Below are 22,865 nucleotides of genomic sequence, written 5' to 3' on the forward strand. Positions count from 1 at the left end.
GGTCCTACTTGGAGGGGTCACATGTAATTTGCTTCTTTCTATGTAGCAGTGATGCCCCTGATGTGATGAGGGTGGGAGGTGGGGGGCACTCAGAGTGGGCAGAAGTCACAGAGGAGCAGTGAGTGGGGCATGAGGGGACTCAGAACGCTCTGGCAGTAATTTTTGTGTGAATCCTGTGACTTTGGCAAGAGCCAGCTCTGCTTCTGGCTTCCACTTTGGGGGTTTTTTAGAGACTTACGCCCACGCACTCACCTACGGGCCCACCCAGCCCTTCCCCTCAGGTGACGTCAACCCCCAATGCCACCCCCTCCCCCCTGGCCCTGGACTAAGCCCACCCAGGATTCCACAGTACAAGGCCAACCCAGCATCCTGTGAGCTGCGATACTAGGGGCCGGAAAATAAGAGCAAACATTCGTTCAGCATCTTCTGTGTGCCTGGCGTCATTGTAGCATTTTCATTTATATACCCACTTTGTACATGGGACAATCTTATGCAGTGGGCGCTGTTATCCGTCAAGCGGGTGCAGCCCCATTTTACAGATGAGGAAACTAAGGCCCTGAGAGGTTAAGGGGGTGGCGGTGCCAGGACTCGTGGCCGCCTGGTCCAGGGCCTGTGAGCGTAACCAACATCCACACCCCCTGGCAAGGATGCGTTTGGTCCATCTGCCTCAGGTTTATGGGCCCAGCATACTCCCATCGCACAATTTGCCTGTCAGAAGGAAATACAGACAGGGCCTGAGGTTCCCCAAGGGTTGGGGGGACAGAAGCCATCATACCGGGCTGGCGGAGGAAGGGACAGGGGCCAGCCAGGAACCGCACAGCCCCACCTCCTCCTGGAGAGCCTGGCTCTCTGGAATTTGTCTATATTTAGCAGGTGGCTGGGTAGGAGGCAGATAAGGAGAGCCTGGAGAGGGGAGGGCCCCTTATATAGTGCTGGGGGTCGGGTCCCCGCTCAGATCCTCCCTGGGTGGCCTGTGCCTGCTCGGTTCCTGGCGTGACCTCTCTCAAGATGCCTGAACCAGGGAAGAAGCCAGGTAGCTCAGGCCTGGGGTTGAGGCTGAGTATGGGGCAGGGAGGGCTAGGGAGCTCTACAATTGGGTGGCAGGCCTCGGAGCGAGTTCCTGAGGGGGTTGGTGAGGACGAGGCCTCTGAGCCCCAGAGCAGGGAGACTGTCCTTCTGGGGTCTTTTTTTTGACTCTTGGTTTCTCCTTCCCTTCCTTCCGGTGAGGGTAAACCAGGGTCAGGGGCACAGGGAGGGGAGACAGCCAGGCAGGAAGCCCCCAGGGCCGTCACCCCACTCTCAGGACACAGGGGGCCGCCTCCCCTGCCCCGTCCCCATCTCCTTCTGCAGCAAGGCTAGGCCTGGGCTTGCCTTTTGGGAAAAGGCGGCTGCAGGCAGGAGCCCAGCTTGAGTCTAGACCTGAGCCAGGCTCAGGAACGCTCTTGGACAAGTCCCTCCCTCCCTGGCTGTCAGTTTCCCCATCTGTACGAGGAGGGTTTGGGTTGGTTCCTTCCAGCTGCGAGATTCTCTGTACCCCTGTGGCCCCCACACCAGGCGTGGCCCCCCCGTTGAGGTCATTCAGCCTCTTTGCTCTGGGAAAGGACAGTCAAGGGGCCCCTGGGACCCGGCCAAGGGCAGAGAAAGTCACAGCTCAGAAGCCTGGTCCTGGCCTGTGCCCTCACTGAGGTTGTCCAGGGCAGGCATCCAGCCCCCAGCCCCCTCCCACGCCAGCTTTATCTCAGTTGCTGATTCTCAGCCTAAGGCCCCTGGAGGACAAATTTAGCCACATCCAAATAGGCAGAGTACTCGTCCCTTGCCAAGGGCCCCAGATGGTGGGGGAAAGGGGCTGGGCTCCCCCGGGCAGGGAGGGTGGGTATCCAGGGACTCACCTACCAAAACTCTCATGTGGAGGTTAGGACCACAACCCTGGCTCTCCTGCCTACTGGCTGTGTGATCTTGTGAGGTCACTTAATCTCTCTGAGCCTCGGTGTCCTCATCTGAGAAATGGGCATAATAACCACCATAATAACCACTCCTACCTCATAGGGCTGTTGGAGCATTAAATGAGGTGATGCATTCAAGTGCTTATCACTATATTTAATAAGAGGGGCTGCAGGGGCGGGATGCGTGGGCAAGCCAGAGGCCCCTGCAGCCTCCATTGTCCCCTCAGTCTCAGCCTTCAGCAAGAAGCCACGGTCAGCGGAGGTGGCCGCCGGCAGCTCTGCTGTGTTCGAGGCCGAGACAGAGCGGGCAGGACTGAAAGTGCGCTGGCAGCGGAGGGGCAGTGACATCAGTGCCAGCGACAAGTACGGCCTGGCAGCCGAGGGCACGCGGCACACACTGACAGTGCGGGATGTGGGCCCTGCCGACCAGGGGTTCTATGCAGTCATCGCTGGCTCCTCCAAGGTCAAGTTTGAGCTCAAGGTCACAGAGCCAGGTAACACCCTAGTCAGCCCTCCCTGAGGTTTGAGCTTCTGGGGACAGGGGCAGCCCCACCACCGCTCCCTTGCCCAAGGTGTAAGAGGTGCTTTCCTGTTTTCTCGCCCTTGCTCTGGCCATGACCTCTGCCAGGAGTGCTTTTTCCCCATTTCTGCAGCAGGGCCTCTCTGAGTGCCCCCATGTGGCTCCCTGGCCTGTTCCAGCCCTTGCGGAGGTGGGGAAATTCAGAGGTGCACAAGGCATAACACTGCCCTCCTGGTGGACCCACGCACACTGGGAACCTGGCGGGCTACGTGCGCTGGCAGGGAAGCCCCGGGAGCTGTGGGCGCGGAGGAAGCTCCAGCCCAGCCTGGGGGCTGGACCACGACCGAAGCCTGGGGAAGGAGAGGAGGGATGGACCTCAGAGCTGTTCAGGGCAGACCCACCGGGACGTGGGCACAGATGGTCTGCGAGGGTGAGGAGATAGGCGAGATGCAGGCCAGATGGTGCTCTGCACACACAGAGTATTTAATGAGCCTGCAACGACTGAGGAGGGAGGGCCGCCCTGGTGGCGCAAGCGGTTAAGTGCGCGCGCTCTGATGCTGGCGGCCCGGGTTCGGATCCCGGGTGCGCCCCAAGGCACCACTTCTCCGTCCAGCGCGAGGCCGAGTCCCACGTACAGCAACTAGAAGAATGTGAACCTGTGACATACAACTATCTGCTGGGGCTTTGGGGGGAAAACAATGAATAAATAAAATCTTTAAAAAAAAAAAAAAAAAAAAAAGTGCGCGCGCTCCGCTGCGGCAGCCCGGGGTTTGCGGGTTCGGATCCTGGGCGCGCACCGATGCACCGCTTGTCAGGCCATACTGTGGCGGCGTCCCATATAAAGTAGAGGAAGATGGATACGGATGTAGCCCAGAGCCAATCTTCCTCAGCAAAAAGAGGAGGATTGGCAGATGTTAGCTCAGGGCTGATCTTCCTCACACACAAAAAAAGACTGAGGAGGGATCGGGAACAAGAGGAGGGGTCTCTGGTTAGAAGCTGCTCCACGACCCCCACCACTGATTCCCCTCCAGAGAAGGCAGAACCTGTGCCGGGCCCTGCTCCCGCCCCTGCCGAGGCTCCTGGAGTCCCCGGAGAAGCCGTGGCCTCAGCCACTGAGGGAGCAGGAGGCTCCCCGAGTCCCAAAGGTGAGAGGGGTGGGCAGGGAGGGCCACAGCCAGCGGTGGGGGTGTCCCAGGGCAGGTCTCAAAGGCCTCTCTTCCCAGGGTCAAGCTTAGCGGCCCCTGATGGCCCTGACGACCCCATCGGCCTCTTTGTGATGCGGCCACAGGATGGCGAGGTGACCGTGGGTGAGTGTGGGGCTCCTGCACCCAGGAGTGGGGTGGGGAGGGAGGCGGCAGGGCATCCCCCAAGCCCAGCCTGTCACCCTTCTCCTGCAGGCGGCAACATCACCTTCTCAGCCCGCGTGGCCGGGGCCAGCCTCCTAAAACCGCCCGTGGTCAAGTGGTTCAAGGGCAAGTGGGTGGACCTGAGCAGCAAGGTGGGCCAGCACCTCCAGCTGCACGACAGCTACGACCGGGCCAGCAAGGTGGGGCCTGGGGGCACCGGGAGGCTCAGGGGCCCCGTGCAAAGGGGACACGGAGAGCCTGCGGGGGGCACAGGGGCACCATGAGACCAGAGGCACACAGGAGGAGCAAAGAAGGGGCATGGGGAGCCTGGGAAGCAGGTTGGGGCACCAGGGGCACACGGGGAGCATGGGGAGGCTCAGGGGACCTGCGGGGCTTGGGGGCCCAGGGAGTCGGGAAGGCTGGGGGACATCGTGAAGCATGGGGGGCACCAGCCAGTGAGAGCAGAAAGCCCCTGGATGGATGGGTATCAGAGCTCAAGGGACCCTCAGTGACCAACCAGAACAATTCTTCATTATACAGATGAACCAAAGTTTTCAAGGTTGTTGTTGCTGGTCTGATGTCACTCAGAGCCAGGCCTAGAACCTGTGCTTTGACTCCCAGCCTCTGCTCCTTTCACTCTTGCACAGTCCTGGTTCAGGCAAGGGGGCCTCTGGCAGGGCAGGGCCGACCTGTTCGATTGTGTGGGCAGTGCACTGCACAAAAGTGGATCATCTTAAGTGAATGCCGTTTGCCTTGGAGTCATCACAGATTTATATTTTATCACCACCCTGTGCCAGCAGATGGCAGTCATGTGTCTTGAGAAGGCCTTCCATTTTCTATTTGCATATAACTGTACGGGTTAACTAAACCCTGAGGGGTAAAAATGTTGGTGGCCATTAGCCAGCATTAGGGGTGAAGGGCCTTGTCTTCTGGCCCCCGTCTCCCTGACACCTCACCCCCACAGGTCTACCTGTTTGAGCTGCACATCACAGATGCCCAGGCCACCTTTGCTGGCGGCTACCGCTGTGAGGTGTCCACCAAGGACAAATTTGACAGCTGCAACTTCAACCTCACCGTCCACGGTGAGGGGGGCCCTGGTGTCTGTCGTGGGCTCGGGGTCCCCACGGGTCCCCGCGCCTGCCTCCATTTCCCAACACTGTGGAGGGTGCCAGTCCCGGCCAGACAACTGCTGACCACACGCCCAATGCCGCTCATGCAGGGCCGTGAAGGAAATCCGAGGAGGTGTCCAGGGGTGGGGTGGGGTCTGACGGCCAAGTCCGGATGTTGTCTAGGGTCTAATCATCCTGGTGTCCGGGGTCCTGGCACACGTGACCAGGTGAAGGGCAAGTCGAGAGAGGAGTGGGAGATCAACCACCTCTAAGGGATTGGGGACCATAACCTGCCCCACCTCCCTGGTACCTCGTCCCTGGAAAGGCTCAGACTGTGGGGGCCTGGGGCAGAAGCCCACTCTCAGGAGGTTGTGGGTGGGCAGGTCTGCGATACTCAGAGATCCCAGGACAGGGCTTCTGGGATGGCCCCTGGGAAGCCCCCTTCCCTGCCTCATCTTCCTCTTTGAACCCAGAGGCCATCGGCCCCGGAGACCTGGACCTCCGCTCAGCTTTCCGCCGCACGTGAGTGGCCATCTCTCCTCGGGGCCTGGGGGAGGCCGGTGCGGGGGTCTGAGGCCCCTTGGGCTCAGGGCTGGGGTAATGTGGGGGTCGGGGCTGGGGGTGATGGGGGTGATGTGGGGTCAGGGCTGGAGGTGATGGGGGTTGGGGGTCAGGGCTGGAGGTGATGGGGGGTGACGAGGGGGTCAGGGCTGGAGGTGATGGGGGGTGATGTGGGGGGTCAGGGCTGGGGGTGATGTGGGGGGCAGAGCAGAAGTTTATGGGAATGGGGGAGAGCAAGCTCCCCTGGGCAGGTGAGGAACCGGGTCTAACCCCCACAGGAGCCTGGCTGGAGGTGGTCGGCGGATCAGGTACTCCTCCCCTGGCCCCTACCTCCCCCATACACAGGCCCTGGGGGTCTGAGACGGGCAGGGAGCCCCCATCTGGCCAGAGTCTCTTCCTCTTCCTCTACCCACCCCCACCCACCCCCTCCCAGCTCCCAAGTCCCTTCTAGTTGGCTCCACTAGGGGGTCCCTCACTGGGGGTCCCTCTCCATTAGTGACAGCCACGAGGACGCTGGGACACTGGACTTCAGCTCGCTGCTGAAGAAGAGGTGAGCCCCTGGGTAGCAGCTCCTGGGGCAGGTGGTGAGAGCTGGCTTCAAATCCCAGCACTGCGCTTTTTCAGCTGTGTGGCCCTGAGCAGGTCACTGCACCTCTCTGAGCTGGTTTCCTTGTCTGTCAAATGGGACGATCCTGGTGTTGGCAAGAGTCAGAGGGCTCTGTGGACATTATGTCCTGTGAACTGACATCCTCCCAGTGTCCCCCACGACCACCCCACGCTTGAGTCTGTGATAGCTTACCGCAGTAGGCTCTGGGGACCCAGCAGAAGCTGCGAGAGGGCCCCAGAGCCACAGGATTTGCCCACCCAGCCCAGCCCAGCTGACTCATGTCCTTTCTGCCCTCTCCCTCCCTCTCCTGGACCCTGCATTACTGCCGATGCTGCTGCTGCCCAGAGAGTAAGCATCGGGGTGGGGGGCTTTGGGGTAGCAGGGCGCTGGCGTGGCCCCGTGCCCATCCCTGCCACGGTGAGTTAGTGAGAGATGGGGCTGGGGTCAGACAGGCCTGGGTGACGATCCCCACTGACGAAGGCAAGTCGCCGAGCCACAGGTTCTCCCGACACCCACCTGCCAGGCTCAGGAGGAACAGGCACGGCGACTGTGCAGGGGCCCCATAGGTGGCCCGTGAATGGAGGGGCGTGGGTGCGGGGAGGAGGCATGAGGTGAGGCCCCAGGGGCTGCCGTCTCAGGTCTTTGGGGGGAGGTGGCCCACGCCTCTAATGTGTCCACTGCCTTTCTGCCCCACCCGGAGCAGGAGTTTACGGCCCCCGCGGTGAGTGCCCGATGAAGCTCAGCACCCGTCACCCTCTACATCTGCCAGGACCCCTCCCTGACCCTGACCCTCCTACTGACCTTAAACCCCCTTGATCCCCGGTACTGGCCCCGACAAATGCGGGCTGAAGCGGCCCCACCAGAAGGGAAAGGGCAGAGGGGCAGGGGCAGCAACAGCTCCTTGGTCCTGGGCCCCAGGAAGCCCCACCCCAGGGTGGGGAGGGGGCTGAAGTCCTGCCCTGGCCCCCGGGATCCCCTGAAGCCTCTGGGCATGGACTGCGGGACACAGGGACCTGAGGCTGGAGGCCCCGGCCGAGGAGGATGTGTGGGAGATCCTGCGGCAGGCGCCCCCGTCCGAATACGAGCGCATCGCCTTCCAGCACGGCATCACCGACCTGCGCGGCATGCTCAAGAGACTCAAGGGCATGAAGCGCGATGAGAAGAAGAGCACAGGTTAGCCCTCCCCCTCTGTGCAAAAGGAGAGGGTGCAGGTTAGCGCCCCACCCCCTCACACACACAGAAAGAGAGAAGAGTCCAGTTTAGCCCAGAGACACCCAGGAAAGGAGAAGAGCCCAGGTTAACCCCCCTCTTGTGCCGGAAAATACAGGAGTGCCCAGGTTAGCCCCTTTCCACGCAGAAAAAGAGCAGGGCAAAGGTTAGCCCTGGGATACCACAAGGAAAAGGAGAGAGCACAGGTTAGCCCTCCTCACGGAGTAAAAACCAGGCAACTCCTGCTTCCCTCATCCGCCCTTGGAAAGAAAAGAAGCCTGCTTAACCCTGGCCACATCCAAGAAAAAGGGAAGAAGCCAGTTTAGTCTAGAGACCCTCACCTGGGAAGAGAGACAAGCCCGGTTAATCTTCCTCACAGGCAAACAGAACAAAACAAATGAAACAGCTGCACAGGGCTAGCTCCCACCCCAAGGCCGGTCAGAGGAGAGGGCTCAGGCTAGCCCTTTCCCATCAAGGGGTTCACAGTGTGGACATGAGCCCCCGGAAAGTGAGCCAGGAAAGCAGGGTCCTCGCCTGCCCACTAGGTGGGGGACACCCAGCAGGAGCAGAAAAACGGGGCTTGCTCTTAAAACAGAGTCCAGAGGTAGAGAAGGTCCATTCATCCTGTCACTTGTTCTCCTGCCAAGCTTCTGTCTTTCTGGAATCCCCTAAGTCTATCCCTGAGCTGAGCAGGTGGAGAGGACCCCATCTGCTCAGCTCAGGGATAGACTTAGGGGACAGGGACAAAGAGAGAGACAAGGAGGCGAATGGCACCTAGAACAGACAGAGATAAAGAAACAGTCACAACGGAGACGGAGAGAGAAAGGGGAAGCAAGGAGGGGCTGGAGGGAAGACCCGGGCCCTCTGCCCCAGCCGGGTCGGGTGGGGGGTGAGCCTTCTGCGCCTGGGCCGGCCCGGGAACAGAGGTGGTGGGGTGGCGGGGGCTGAGGGGTGGCGCTCAGCCTTTCAGAAGAAGCTGGAGCCGGCCTACCAGGTGAGCAAGGGCCACAAGATCCGGCTGACCGTGGAGCTGGCCAACCCCGACGTGGAGGTCAAGTGGCTTAAGAACGGACAGGAGATCCAGATGAGTGGCAGGTGCGGCCGGGGCGGGGAGCAGGTCCTGGGGTGGGGGAGCCCTCAGGGGAGACGGCTGCTCCCCAGCTCTGCTCTCCCTGCCTCTCTCTCCATCTCTGTTTCTCCATCTTTCCCCACTCCTCTCTCCCTCTGGGTCTAATTTCCCATCTTTCTGTCTCTGTTCCTTCTTCTTTTCCTCTCGGTCTCGCTTCCTCCCATCGGGGATGCTCCAATGGCCCCTTCTGTTCACAGCAAGTAAGGCCCAGCTCCTGGAAGGCTTGGGGTGGGGGCACGGGGGTCCTGATGGCGGGTTTGATGGAGGCACCCGGGGCCCAGGAGGTGAGTCCATGGCTCTCCCGTCACTCCCCCGCGGCCCCCGTCCAGGTACATCTTCGAGTCCATCGGCGCCAAGCGTACCCTGACCATCAGCCAGTGCTCGCTGGCAGACGATGCGGCCTACCAGTGCGTGGTGGGCGGCGAGAAGTGCAGCACGGAGCTCTTCGTCAGAGGTGGGCCCGGGACCCTAGGACCCTGGGGCCCTGGGAGGGGAGGGCTACAGAGGGGCCCAGGCATCATGCTCTCTCTGCCTTGACAGAGCCCCCTGTGCTGATCACGCGGCCCCTGGAGGACCAGCTGGTGATGGTGGGACAGCGGGTGGAGTTTGAATGTGAGGTGTCCGAGGAGGGGGCCCAGGTCAAGTGGTGAGTGCCAGAGGCGTGGGGCCGGGCTGGGGGGCCGGGGGGCATCCCCAGAGGAGACCACAGCACTAACTGCCCCCACACTGGCCAGGCTGAAGGATGGGGTGGAGCTGACCCGGGAGGAGACTTTCAAATACCGGTTCAAGAAGGACGGGCAGAGACACCACCTGATCATCAACGAGGCGACGCTGGAGGACGCCGGGCACTACGAGCTGCGCACCAGCGGGGGCCAGGCGCTGGCCGAGCTCATTGTGCAAGGTGAGGCCCACGGGGGCAGGGGGGAGCACACGAGGCTTCAGGAACTTGGGACCCCCCAGCCACGTACGGGAATCAGGCAAACCCAGGATCGAGGCCTGTGTGACCTTGGCCAAGTCACTTTGACACCCTGAGCCTCACCTTTCTCGTCTGTAAAATGGGGATGCTGAAGTGGCCATCGCAGAGGGTATGGGAGGGTCAGATGGGCCTGGTTAGCGCCACACACACACACACACGCACACACACACACACACGAGTTTCCTTGTCACGCTCATGCATGCACATGCATGTATTTTCATGTGCCCGTGTGATCTCTACCGGGATTCACGCCCACACCCACACACACCCTCCCCAGCTCACTGGCTCTGCCCTGCCCCCCAGAGAAAAAGCTGGAGGTCTACCAGAGCATTGCGGACTTGACGGTGGGCGCCAAGGACCAGGCCGTGTTCAAGTGTGAGGTGTCGGACGAGAACGTGCGGGGAGTGTGGCTGAAGAACGGAAAGGAGCTGGTGCCCGACAGCCGCATAAAGGTGTCCCACATCGGGCGGTGAGTGTGCGGGGCTCAGCCCAGTGAAGATGGGGGCAGGAGGATGGGACAGGCAGAGACAGGCGGAGAGACAGACATCACACAGAGACAAAGAGACACACACACATACAGACTGAGACCCACACACATACAGACTGAGACAGAGAGAGAGACAGAGACAGACAGACACAGAGAGACAGAGGGAGAAACAGACAGAGACAGACAGACAGACATAGGACAGAGACTGAAAAAGAGAGATAGAGACAGAGTGAGAGAGACAGAGACTGAGATACAGACACACAGAGTCAGAGATGGAGATGAACAAAAAGAGACAGATACACAGACAGAGACAGGACAGAGACTGAAATAGAGAGAAAGAAAAAGAGATTATATAGAAAGAGACAGAGACAGACAGAGACAGAGAGATAAGGAGAGACAGAAGCATACAGAGAAGGAGAGTCCATCAGAGACAGAAAAGGATGGAGACAGACACGAAGAACAAGCAGTGAGAGAGAGAGACAGGCTGGGAGCCCCCCGGCCGCCTCCCCCAGACTCGTGACCAGGGCAGGGCGGGAGGCCATGAAGGAGGTCAGCTCTGGCCAGGGGCCCTCACTCTCCCCCACACTCTTACTCATGCTGCGGGCATCTGGGCCGGCCCGTGCTGGGCCCAAGGTCACGGAGATTAATGAGACCAGTCCCTGCCCAGTCTCCATAGGCCCAGCCAAGGGGACACCTCTACACTGCCTACCTAGCTCCCTACCACCTCTAGCTCCCTACCAACACGAGAAAGAGCTAGAAAATTCAAAAATAGAGAAAGAAAGCATTTAAAACACCAGAACACCAGTGAGCTAGGATGTGGTGAGGGCCCCCTGGAGCCCTGGCTAGGGTGAGGCTAAGGATGTGTGGTCCAGTGGAGTCCCCCTGAGCCACCGCTGCCCCGCAGGGTCCACAAACTGACCATTGACGACGTCACGCCTGCAGACGAGGCTGACTACAGTTTTGTGCCCGAGGGCTTCGCCAGCAACCTGTCGGCCAAGCTCCACTTCATGGGTGAGCTGGCGTCCACGTCGGGGTGGGCCCCTGTTGCCCGGCCCCACCTTTGCCCTGGTGCCACTTGCTCTCCCTTCTCTTGCAGAGGTCAAGATTGACTTTGTGCCCAGGCAGGGTGAGTCTTGGGGCCCCTGTGTGCTGCCTCCCTGCACCCCACCCTGCTTGTGTCTCCCCTCTACTCACAGAGGGAACAGCAAGACCCAGGAGTGGGGACCCTGAGACCAGCCCCAGCTCTGGCACTTGTGACCACGGGCCAATTATAAACTCTCTGAGCCTCAGTTTCCTCATCTCTAAAATGGGAATCCTGCCGTGCCTCCTCCATGGGGCTGTAGGAAAGATGAGATGAGATGGTGTGAGCTGTCAAATGGCGTCACAAATGTGAAATCTTATTATTAAATCTTTTCTGCCTTTAGAAGTACCTCTCCTGCTTTTACATTAAACTTGAATCAGGCATTTTAGGATCCTAACTTCAGGAGAGTAGTCCAGGCTGAGGCGTGCTCTAGGTCAGTGCTTTCCAAACTGGGTTCACTTCATAGGATGCTCCATTAGAAAGGGTTCCGTAGTGAAATAAGTTTGGGAAACACCGAACACTTGGTCCACCTCTCGCTGATTCAGAAGGTGCATTGGGATGTCGAAGGCTCTGAAAAATCCTATGGTAAAGAAACCTGCTTAACTTTGTTTAATCCAGGGTTTCCTAATTTATTTAGCCCTGGAACCGTTTTTTCTTCCTTCTGGAAGGACATCGGTGTTCCCCCAAACACAGTTTGAGAAATGCTGCACTAGGCAACCTGATGTTACAAACCTTCCTGAGAACTTCGGGGGTCATGAGAATGTTCTAGATCTTGATTGGGTGGTGGTTACACAGGTGTATACATTGTCAAAACTCATCAAGCTGTATGCTCACACTCGGCATTTTATTGTGTGTAAATTATACCTCAATAAAACTGGTTAAAAATACAGCAAACAACCAGGGGCACGAGCTCCTTCCAGGCTCTCCCTGTTTCTTGGGCGTTGGGTCCCTTCTCCTTTCTCTGACCTATGCCATCTCCCCCCAGAACCTCCCAAGATCCACCTGGACTGCCCAGGCCGCGTGCCAGACACCATCGTGGTTGTGGCTGGCAACAAGCTACGCCTGGATGTCCCTATCTCTGGGGACCCTGCTCCCACTGTGATCTGGCAGAAGACCATCCCACAGGTACTGTGGATCCCTTCTCCACTTCCCCATCTGTAAAATGGGTGCGTGGGACCCAATGAGCCCTGGGACCTGCTCCCACGCCACCCCCAGCCCACATGTGCCCACCCTACAGCGGGCCACCAACTGGGAGCACAGAGGCTCAGCTGGTTGGGAGGTGGGCCCGGTGGGCAGCAGAGGGGCCGCTGGGCAGAGATTCCCTCCACGCTGAGTCAGCTCCTCGTCCCCTACTTGCCTCCTGCTATGCTCCCAGGTGAATAAGGTCCGGGCTGGGCCAGCCCCCGATGCCCCAGGGGATGCAGATGCCAGTGACGAGTGGGTGTTTGACAGGAAGGTGAGTGAGGCTGAAAGTGGGGCATGGCTTGTTTGCCTCCATCATTTTCTGCCCACGTGGTATCCAGCCTTGGGCGAGGTGGATATCCATCTCAAGAAGGTGCCACATCTGGCCAGGTGTGCTCCTGCCCCAGGCAGAGTCTCCACGGGGCCCTCACGTCTCAGTCAGGCATGTGTTCACACCCTCAACATTGCCAGGAAGCCCTCATGACTGGGCCACTCCCTGGCTCCCATCTTCCTGAGCCGACCTCCACTTCATGCTTCCTCCCATCCAGGGCGTGGGTTTCCCCGGCACTTTTCGGTAAGAGTTGCTGCCCAGGGCGCCGCTCAGGTCAGCTCCTCCTCCTCCGTGCACCGCTGGTTCCTCTACCCAGCCAAGGTCTTGCAGAGAGAAATGGACAGAGATGGACAGAAAGAGACAGACACACAGACAGAGATAGGACAGAGACAGAGTGAGAGAGACTGAGACTAAGATACAGACACACAAAATTCACCATAGCTCTGTGAGGTCATGTTATTCCCATTCGGCAGATAAGGAAACTGAGGCAGAGAGAGGATAGGTGATTGCCTGAAGTTCTATCACAAAGCTAGAGCTAGAGCTTGAGGTCCTTGCCCTGGTGCCTCGCCTAACGCGGGTGCTAAATGAAGGGTTTGGGACTAGGCGCTCACGTGGGCGCAGTTTCCACTCAGACTGCATCTTCCCCATGGACCCTGCACTGAGCTCCGTTCCCATCTCTGGGCTTTCAGCCGTTGCAGAGGCTGTAGAAGCCTCTGGGGTCCAACTTGGGCCCTTCCTCCCAGCTTCCCGTCGCCCCCTAGCTACTGTGTGAGACGGAGGGCCGGGTCCGAGTGGAGACCACCAAGGACCGCAGCATCTTCACCGTCGAGGGGGCAGAGAAGGAAGATGAGGGTGTCTACATCGTCACAGTGAAGAACCCCGTGGGCGAGGACCAGGTCAACCTCACAGTCAAGGTCATCGGTGAGGCCGGCCTGCCCGGGTCCGGACGGGGAAGACAGGGGCAGCCAGGGTGGGCTCATCCATTAATTCATTTAGTCGCTCAACAAACATTCCGGGGCCTGCTCTTGGATCCATGGAGAGGATTGGGGCTGGGACATGGGTGAATGTGGGCAGTGGGGAGCCATAAAGAGTTGATCGCAAGCTGGTGACATGATCAGAACTGCATTCTAGAAATGGCTCTGGGGGTGGTGGGGGCAGCCTGCAGCTGTTGGCTGGGGTGATGAGGGAATGAGCCACATTGGCCCCGGGCCCGGGCAGGGCTGATGTGGGTCCACCCCCCACAGATGTGCCAGATGCCCCTGCAGCCCCCAAGATCAGCAATGTGGGCGAGGACTCCTGCACGGTGCAGTGGGAGCCGCCCGCCTATGATGGCGGGCAGCCTGTCCTGGGTGAGTCGAGGGCACTGGGGGCAGAGCCGAGGGCCGGGGGTACGGCAGTGCCTGGGCCCCAGACCAGAGCTCCCCGCTCCCCGTCGTCAGGCTACATCCTGGAGCGCAAGAAGAAGAAGAGCTACCGGTGGATGCGGCTCAACTTCGACCTGCTGCGGGAGCTGAGCCTCGAGGCGAAGCGCATGATCGAGGGCGTGGTGTACGAGATGCGTGTCTATGCGGTCAACGCCATCGGCATGTCCAGGCCCAGCCCTGCCTCCCAGCCCTTCATGCCTATCGGTGAGCCTGCCTGGCCCGGCACTGCCCCCACGCTGTCCCCGGTCAAGGGGCCCCAATAACAGCAGCTGCTCCATGGGCGGCCACCACACTAGGCATTTACGTCCTTGGTCTCCCTGAATCCACATTCCGGGATTAATCCTCTTCATCTCACAGATGAAGAGAGTGAGGCTCTGAGAAGTTTACATAACTTGCTCAATGTACCTGGCTAGTAGGGGGTGGAGCTGAGACCACTCTGCCCCTTGGATCACCTCTCCAGCCTCACTTTCCACATCTGTACAATGGGGATAATGACAATATCTGCTTCACAGAACTGTTGTTAGGATGAAATGAGATAATGTAGGCAGAGCATCTGGCATAGAGCAGGTGCTCAATAAATGTTAACTGTCCCCTGTTCCCCACTCCCTTCAACCAGGGTTTGTCACGTATGGCACAGGGTGAGGGCAGTGGGTGCCTGAGGGTCCAAGGGGCGTCTGTCTGTGGAAAGGGCCCTTGACCAGGAATCAAGATTGGGTTTGCTGAGCCAGCTCCTTTGTCCCCAAAAGGGCCATCTGGAGTCATCCTCCCTCCCTGAAACCTCAGTTTTCTCATCTGGATAATGGGGTTGAGAGGGTAGAACAGACACCGAGGGTGTGGCAGGCTCCCAAGGACGGCTCTCCTACCAGGACATGAGAGTCTGCGGCAGGGGCAGACACAGGGCGGGGGCCCAGCCTGGGGAGACGGCAGGAAGTGGGTGCCTGTGGGGAGCAGGGTCCAAGTTGCTCTCTTCAGGGACTGACTTCCAGTTTCCTCAGGTCTTAGTCAACTCACCTAATCATATAGTGCCAGGAAATTCCCGTGTTGTAGGCTAGTTTCCCCTTAAATTACCTTTATAGCATTTCCCATGCTATCTGACAGAAGTGGCTCCTTCTAAGTGTGCTTGTGTTCTTTTGGGTACCTTTCCCTATTTAGATCTCTCTTTTGTAACTGCTGTTTGTTTTTAAGCCTTTCTAGAGACATGTCTTTTAATGGAGCTGAAATCTCTCTTAAAGTGCCTGAAAGCCAGTCAAAGGGCAGCTCCTCCCTTTGTGACTGGCGGGTGGTTGAGGGTCTGGGCCATGGTCCTGCAGACCTCTCTCTGACCTCCCCTCCGCCCAGGCCCCCCGAGCGAGCCCACCCACCTGGCGGTGGAGGATGTCTCCGACACCACGGTCTCCCTCAAGTGGCGGCCCCCAGAGCGCGTGGGAGCTGGGGGCCTGGACGGCTACAGCGTGGAGTACTGCCGCGAGGGCTGTGAGTGCCCCCCAGCCCTGGCCCTCCTCCTGGCACCTTCTCTGAACCTCCCCCCAGGCCAGGCCCCTGTCACCTGCTGGGGCCCTATCTGCAGTGGAGGCCCCAGACAGCCACCAGAGAGGGGGGCAGCAGGAGGACGTGTCGATGCTGACGCTGCCCATGGCTGTGCCTTCCCCGCCTGCCCAGGCTCAGAGTGGGTGGCTGCCGTGCAGGGGCTGACGGAGCACACGTCGATGCTGGTGAAGGACCTGCCCACGGGGGCCCGGCTTCTCTTCCGCGTGCGGGCACACAATGTGGCAGGGCCTGGGGCCCCCGTCACCACCAAGGAGGCCGTGACGGTGCAGGAGATCCTGCGTGAGTGCCCCTCGTGCCGTCACAAGACCTGCCACTGACACGCTGCCCTTTGGCTCCAGTGGAAGTGGGGACAGTCAGGAAGACCCTACTAGAGGGAGGGGTAAACAGAGCATGCCCCAGGCCCAGGGCAAACGTGCTGAGAGGGCCCTCTTGGCTTTTCCATGTCGACTCCCAGTTCTGGAACAGGGAAAACGTAGGTCATTATACCATCGTCTCTCAGCTCTGTTCTGAGTCTCTCAGCTCCAACAGGTAGGTATTGTCCACTTGCCCAGGACTGAGCAGTGAGGCCACTTTGGGGTCGGCTTGGCCCATTTGGATCGAATTCCTCTATTCCCAACAAAGATCAATCATGTAATTGGTTCTCAAACTGGGAAGAGGCAGCAAACTGGGGTGCAAACAGCATAGGGTCTAAAAGCCTAGATTTGCATCCTGGCCTGTGACTTAGTAGCTGTGTGACCTCAAACAAGTTGCTCACCCTCTCTGATCCCTGCCTCTTGAAGCAGTGTGGTGAGGCTCAGGTGGAAGCAAGAGCTTTGCAAACCATTTGGGGCTGGGGTTAGGGGGAGCTAAAGGAGGGGAGGGCCCAGGAGGCAGCATTTTTCTTAGCCGCAGCTCTCTGGGCCTGCCACAAGAGCGAATGGAGCTGTGGTGCTCCTCAGGCCTGGGGCCGTGGTGAGGCGTCGCTGAGCCGCCCACTCTACCTCCAGAGCGGCCACGGCTCCAGCTGCCCAGGCACCTGCGCCAGACCATCTACAGGCAGGTCGGGGAGCACGTGAACCTCCTCATTCCATTCCAGGTAGGCCTGTTCCCCTTCCCTGTCCCTGTATGTTGTCCACGACTAGTGGCTGGATGTGCTCTGGGCTCACCAGGCCCTAAGGCCTCACCCAGGTATGAGGCTGAGGTAGTGGCCGGACCTCAGGGAGAGCCAGGCTCGCAAGTGAGCTGTCCCTCCCCACAGGGCAAGCCCCGGCCTCAGGTGACCTGGACCAAGGAGGGGCAGCCGCTGGCAGGCGAGGAGGTGAGCATCCGTAACAGCCCCACAGACACCATCCTGTTCATCCGGTCCGCTCGCCGCGCCCACTCTGGCACCTACCAGGTGACGCTGCGCATTGAGAACATGGAGGATGAGGCCACGCTGGTCCTGCAGATCGTTGGTGCGTGGCCCTGGGGCCTCCCACTGGGCCCGCTCACTTCCAGGCCCTGAGCTGGGCTGCCAGGGTCCGGGACCAAGCCTGGGGACCAGCCCAGAGCTTCAGTCCCGGGCCCTCCTCTGGGTTGCCCAGGGCCTGCTGAAGAAGGCAGGCCAGGTCCAGGCTGGCGGGGTGAGGGGCCCCGGAGTCTGGCGTCCCCTGCTCTTACTCAGGCAGCATCGGGAGACATGGTATTCCAACTGGTCTACCTCCTGCAGACAAGCCAAGTCCTCCCCAGGACATTCAGGTCGCTGAGGCATGGGGTTTCAATGTGGCCCTGGAGTGGAAGCCACCCCAAGATGATGGCAACACAGAGATCTGGGGCTACACGGTCCAGAAAGCTGACAAGAAGACCATGGTGAGCCCGAGGTCCTGGGCCCCCCACTCACACCCTCCCCAGGGCCAGGGAGACCTGGGCCCAGCTGCCCCTCCCTGTCCTTAAAATGGGCCCGCCTCTCATCCTCCCTCCCTGATCTGGGTCCCTCCACAGTTGGGGTGCAGATACCAGGGGTACCCAAGAGGAGCCCCTGGCAGGAGTAGGGCCTGGCCCCCAGAGACCCCTCCCTCTCCTCCACCCCCCAGGAGTGGTTCACGGTCTTAGAGCATTACCGCCACACCCACTGCGTGGTGTCAGAGCTCATCATTGGCAATGGCTACTACTTCCGGGTCTTCAGCCATAACATGGTGGGGCCCAGTGACAAAGCTGCCACCACCAAGGAGCCTGTTTTTATCCCCAGACCAGGTGCTGTACCCTCACTCCCACCCCCGGGAGCCAGCTGGGGCAGGGAGGCAGTGGGAGCAGGGAGGGGAGCCTAGCTTGGTGTGGCACCCTAGGTAGAAAGCCCTGTCACCAACAGGCATCAAATATGAGCGTCCCACCTACAAGGCCCTGGACTTCTCCGAGGCCCCAAGCTTCAGCCGCCCCCTGGTGAACCGCTCAGTCATCGCTGGCTACAACGCTACCCTCTGCTGCGCCGTCCGGGGTAGCCCGGAGGTAGAGAACTTCGGGCCCTCATCCAGGCTGACCCTGGAGGCAGGGCTCGGAGGCTCCAACACTGAGTTGTCCTCTCCCTAACCTGTCCCCCTGCTTTCCCTCCACCTCTTGGGGTCAGGGCCAGGCTCCTCTCCCAACACAGGGCCTCAGCACTCTCCATTGGCTGCCTGTTCACTCTCAGCCTCGGGCACAGTTTGGGACTCCAGTGGGAGCCCTCAGAGTAGAAACACAAACGCCAGTCTCTCTAGGAACCTGCTAGGTCTCCTCTCAACCTGATGGTTTCCCTCCCTCCCATTACCTGACTTATAGCCCAAGATTTCCTGGTTCAAGAATGGCGTGGACCTGCGACAAGATGCCCGCTTCCGCATGTTCAGCAAGCAGGGAGTGTTGACCCTGGAAATTAGAAAGCCTTGCCCCTTTGACGGGGGCGTCTACGTCTGCAGGGCCACCAACTTACAAGGCGAGGCACAGTGTCAGTGCCGCCTGGAGGTGCGAGGTGAGGAACGCGTGGGGCCAGGGCCTGGGGGTGTGGAGGAGGCAGGGCACCTGCTGGGACTCTGCTGTCTGGGCCCAAGCAGCTGCAATGACCCTCATGTCCAGACGGGTACTGGCTTCTGGGCTCTGCTGCCAGGGCTGCTCCCCCAAGCCTTCCGGAAGGCTGGGAGGTGCAACACACCTGTGGCACGGCCTCTTTGTCTCCTGCAGTGCCTCAGTGACCGGGCTGGCTCCCTGGGTAAGGCCAGGTATGTACTCTGCACCACCCTGACACCCAGGGCCCAAATCAGAGGCTGAGCCCTGTGCCCAGGTTCGGGGGCACCGTCAGGAAATGAGGGTGCAAGTAGCTCTTAGCAAGGTTTCAGTCCAACTCACTTACAAGGGAACCTGTGTCACAGGTGAAACCAGATGCCAGCCCATGTGCCAGGAGCCTGGAAGGAAGCTGGACAAGCCACCTTCCTGCTGTCGGATGTGTGGGTGCAAGTGTGTATCCTGGGGCTGGGGGAGCATCAGCAGGGCAGTGTGTTATGATGAGCAGGGCTTGGGGGGGGGGGCTCTGCTCAGACTGAATTGTCAGAGCTCCCAGAAGTTCAGATCTGTGGGGCAAAAAGTGGGTGGGCTCAGGAACTGATGGTTGGGCACAGACCTTTCCGGCCTGCCATGTCTTCTCAGCTGTACGGGCAATAAAGACCAGTGCAGTCAGGGAAATGACTCATTGTCCAACGTGCTTGTTTTCATAAAAAGCAGAGGGAAACAGACTTGACCTTCATAGCAAACTGAATGCAGGTATTTTGTCTCCCAGATGAGTTAAATGAGGCCCAGAGTGGAATCCTAAACTCACAGAACATTAACGCAGAAAGAACCTCAGTCTTCCCCCACTGCAGACACTCTTCAAATGAGGAAACTGAGGAGGAAAGTGTATTAGCAACAGAGCCAGAAACCCAAGGCTCTCCCGCCTCGTCCCTGTGCTCAGTAGTATCTTTGTCCTGGTGACCACGGTCACAGCACCCTGGATGTCTGTGGGGCAATGCTGAATCTGTGTGGTTCCATGCCCCTAAGGCCTGGAGTGGAGCTGCACCCGGCTGCTTTGGGGTCCCAGTGGGTAACAAGCCCACAGCCCATCCACACCCGTATCCCATTGGGAGAGAGTGATCCTGTCTAGCACAAGACACTGGGAACCAGGAAGATGTAGGGGCCAGGGCCCTACTCTGCTTTTCCCCCTCTGGGGAGCCTAAATCTGATCACCACTTTCCTTTTGGGAAGAGGAAGACAGCAGGTCTCAGAGGTGCCCTGACCGAGTGTAGATGGTCCTTCCTGCCCAGGAAACACCAGGTTTTTCCACGGCATAGAAAAAAATTCCATGAAGGCTGGTCCCAGAGTTGCTTCTTGGAGTTCTACCCAACCCAAGGCACTCCAGGAGAGAGCCCAGAGCCTGGGCCTCCAGACCCTGTGGGAGCCCCTGGCCAAGTCACCACACCTCTCTGGACCACACCCGTAAGGGGCCCGGGGAGCCTCGGTTTCTCCTCCACTGCTGAATTAATCTCTGCCCAGGAGTCAAAGCCCAGTTTGGTGCTCCTTCTAGCGGCCAGTTCATAGCACAGCAGCCCTCTGTGGGACCTCAGGGCCACAGGGAAGGAAGTCCCCCTCCTATAGCCTCTCTCGGAGCCCAGGAAGCATGGTGAGGACCCCGCTGGGCCAGAGCTCGGATGGGCATGATCTCACCTCCCGGCTTCCTTCAGGCCAGAGGTGCCTTTGTAGGGTCCAGGGTCAGCCTTCCTCAGGCCCAGGCTGAGAGGAGGATTCATTTAATGCAAGGCAGCCAGGAGCCCAAGGGGAGTTAAGGACATTTATTTCACATTGACACATCTGTACATTTTCTATAAATAACGTGGAGCTGAAATATTTACAATCATCTCTTGCCCACTCCCAGGCCATCTCTCCCTTCTGGCACCCAGTGCTAGGAGACGCTGTCTGCAGGCACAGATGTGTACACTGAACCTGGCCTTTTCCCACCCCACCAGCTTCCTAGGCATGGCAGCCAGTGGTCCCTGGAACTCTCCTGGCTCCAGTCAATCTGTTTTCTCATGCCGAAAGCAAGGCAGACCATAGGGAAATGCTGCTCAGCAAAAGCAGCCCCTCAGTGCTGCTCCACTGCAGCAGTGGAGGCCTGGAAGGCAGCAGCAAGGCCTGTGGCCCAGGGGCAGTAGCTGCCAGCTTGGGAAATTCGTAAGGAAGCAGAGAGGTTGCCCCCACTCTGCTGCCCCTTGACTCTCCCTTCCTTTCTCTGCCCACCCCCCATCTGGGAGGACAGGCCTCAAGTTTCCCTCACTCCCCACAGCGTGGGATGCTCCAGGCACCCAGTCATGCCTGATCACAGAAGACAGAGAGCCGGGGTCCTGCACTGGAGGGTCATAACACCAAGGACAAGGAACCACAACACAAGTGTCTCAAGGACACGCAATAGTGGGCTCACACTGGCCTGTACTGAGTTCTTAGAAGCCACTGGCCCAGCAGACAGACACACACACACTCTCGAGCCCTGAGGGGACAGCAGGCTGGTCTTCTGGCAGTGGAGAGGGAGAAGGTGGAAGAGACTAGCTCAGCCCCTGTGACAGACACACTAAGACACACCGAGACAGACACGTAACTGGGAACCAACTGAGCCACGGTGAGGGGCTTGCAAAGAACATTCACGCATCATCCACTTCTCAGTCATAGCAGCATCGTGCACTTGGGAACAGCAAGAGGCAAGGGGCCTCTCCTGGGCTGGGGCAGCCTTAACCCCTCTCCATCAGCTAGAGACGGGCCGGGGTGGGGTTCTGAGATCTTCCTCACTGCTACGAACTGCTGCCACATACGAGAAGAGACACAACACAGAGTAGCAGATCTCGTGGGCCTACAGGGGAGAGAAAACCAGACAGATCAACATCACTGAGTGTCCTACATCCTCACATGGGGAGATCTGCCAAGCAGAAAACTCCTGCCCTAACACTGGGCACTGGGCACAGCCCTTGGGCTAAAGAGCTGCAGGCAAGGCCTTTGAGCTGGCCAGTGGGAGGGGGGGAGTAGTATGTGTCTCTCTCCCAGGGCTGAAGACCTGTTTCAGCTTCAGTTGAATCTTTGGCATCTAGACCAAATTTGCCTCTCAAACCATTCCTCATCACCCTGCGCTCTCAGAGGGCCCACCCCACTCCTGTTCGAAGGTCCCCAGGGAGCCCTGTGCAGACTGGCCTGTCAGGGTTGGGAGACATACTCACCATTGGTGTCTTGTACTTGTGGCTCACCACTTCTTTAATTTCAGGAACTAAAACCGGACGGGCAAGAAACAAAACAGAAAGTTCAAAACCAACAGCGACAGTGCCATGCTCCCCCAGGCGGCAGCGCCCGGCACCAGGGTCCCCTTCCCCTCTGTGGCCTCTCCCAGTGGCTGCAGCAGCTTAGGCCACAATAGCTTCTGTTCAGCCCCTGCTGGAGGAGAGGACACTGCCCCAGACTCCTCAGTCAGACCTCTCAGGTCTGCAGTGGCTCCTGCCCAATGGCTGTGTCTCTACCCACTCCTTTGAGAGCCCCCGCAGAGAGCAGGCCAGCCTTCCACCAGCCTGGTCACTGCTCCTGTCCAGGGCCGCTGAGGAGGGCAGTGGGGTAGCCCCAGATTCGGGTTGGGAGAGAGAGTTGTCTCTAGCCTGTGCCTCACCTTGCTGAGATGCCCAAGAACTCATCCCTGGCACCAGCCCGAAACTCTGGTCGTGTTAAATAAACATGGTTCCCTGTACCCCCAGCCCGCACAGGCGGTCCTGAGGCTGGATGAAGAAGTGGCATGACACTAACCCACCAGCCTCGTAAGTTTCCTTCCCTGAGTGGCAGGAGAGGCCCGGGCCTGCCTGTGTGAGGGAGAGCGTCAGAGGGCTCTGGAGCAGACACACTGAGCAGAAGAGACAGGCGAGTACGGCACCCGGGGAGGGAGGTGACAGGGAGCATCAGGCAAAATACACACGTGTCCACAGCCCGGAATGCAAGACTAAGAGTGACCCCTGCCCCAGCCATGCAGGTGATCTGCTTGGCCAGAGCAAGGAGTAAGGCCCCCCAGCTCAGCCATCATCATGGCCCCGGGGGATGGGGAGCAGAGGGGCGTAGCATCCCCCTGGAGGCCAGAAAAGGTGGGATGAGGGTTGGCCACACCTTCTTCTGACCCTGGGAGGTAGACTCCGGGGACCCAGGGTTAACAGGGAATAGACTCAGCGAAGTAGAGCAACAAGCCCAGATTCTTCTGAGTTGGAAGATTCCCCCAAATATCTCTCTGGCAGAAGAGAGAAGGGGGCACACAAGGGGAGAAAACTCAGAACCATGAGTCAGCACGAGGGTGGAGGGAGGTTGGGAAGGAAGAGGGTGGGGAGAGAAAGGAAGAGACAAATTGGCAATGTGAGCAGCTGGTTTGGTTGAAGGGAGCTGGCCCC

General features: G+C 59.3%; 2 protein-coding genes across 39 annotated transcripts in view; one reads left to right on the forward strand and one right to left on the reverse strand.

Moving 5' to 3' along the window:
* The first annotated feature begins 1,008 nt into the window (after positions 1 to 1,008).
* MYBPC3 (myosin binding protein C3) lies at positions 1,009 to 18,632 on the forward strand. The gene is made up of 32 exons (XM_087423199.1): positions 1,009 to 1,033; positions 2,171 to 2,437; positions 3,495 to 3,608; positions 3,687 to 3,770; positions 3,861 to 4,009; positions 4,774 to 4,891; positions 5,392 to 5,440; positions 5,758 to 5,787; positions 5,976 to 6,029; positions 6,790 to 6,807; positions 7,096 to 7,259; positions 8,258 to 8,390; positions 8,754 to 8,878; positions 8,965 to 9,070; positions 9,159 to 9,325; positions 9,704 to 9,869; positions 10,792 to 10,898; positions 10,984 to 11,013; positions 11,954 to 12,093; positions 12,344 to 12,424; positions 13,243 to 13,402; positions 13,726 to 13,830; positions 13,921 to 14,109; positions 15,244 to 15,378; positions 15,565 to 15,732; positions 16,440 to 16,528; positions 16,691 to 16,886; positions 17,141 to 17,280; positions 17,505 to 17,664; positions 17,780 to 17,916; positions 18,226 to 18,412; positions 18,622 to 18,632. The coding sequence occupies exons 1-32, from the start codon at positions 1,009 to 1,011 to the stop codon at positions 18,630 to 18,632; spliced, it is 3,804 nt and encodes a 1,267-aa protein (XP_087279325.1).
* Positions 18,633 to 20,243: 1,611 nt separating this feature from the next.
* MADD (MAP kinase activating death domain) overlaps positions 20,244 to 22,865 on the reverse strand; it is a 38,211-nt gene continuing 35,589 nt past the window's right edge. For all 38 annotated transcript variants that reach the window (XM_087422984.1, XM_087422970.1, XM_087422981.1 and 35 more), the window contains 2 exons: positions 21,669 to 21,715; positions 20,244 to 21,307 (listed from right to left, as the gene is read on the reverse strand). In XM_087422984.1, the coding sequence (XP_087279110.1) occupies positions 21,692 to 21,715 (24 nt within the window). In that variant the 3' untranslated portion in view covers positions 20,244 to 21,307; positions 21,669 to 21,691. The remainder of the gene's footprint in view (positions 21,308 to 21,668; positions 21,716 to 22,865) is intronic.

This window comes from Ceratotherium simum, chromosome 34, assembly GCF_057802395.1.
Source record: "Ceratotherium simum simum isolate JZ-2026a chromosome 34, ASM5780239v1, whole genome shotgun sequence".
Taxonomy (NCBI): domain Eukaryota; kingdom Metazoa; phylum Chordata; class Mammalia; order Perissodactyla; family Rhinocerotidae; genus Ceratotherium; species Ceratotherium simum.

Excerpts from the sequence above, each read along its gene's own strand:
- MYBPC3 (XM_087423199.1), top strand. The coding sequence starts at position 1,009 with ATGCCTGAACCAGGGAAGAAGCCAG. Across the intron at positions 13,403-13,725 it reads CCTCACAGTCAAGGTCATCG|ATGTGCCAGATGCCCCTGCA; the intron begins GTGAGGCCGGCC and ends CACCCCCCACAG. Across the intron at positions 13,831-13,920 it reads TGGCGGGCAGCCTGTCCTGG|GCTACATCCTGGAGCGCAAG; the intron begins GTGAGTCGAGGG and ends CCCCGTCGTCAG.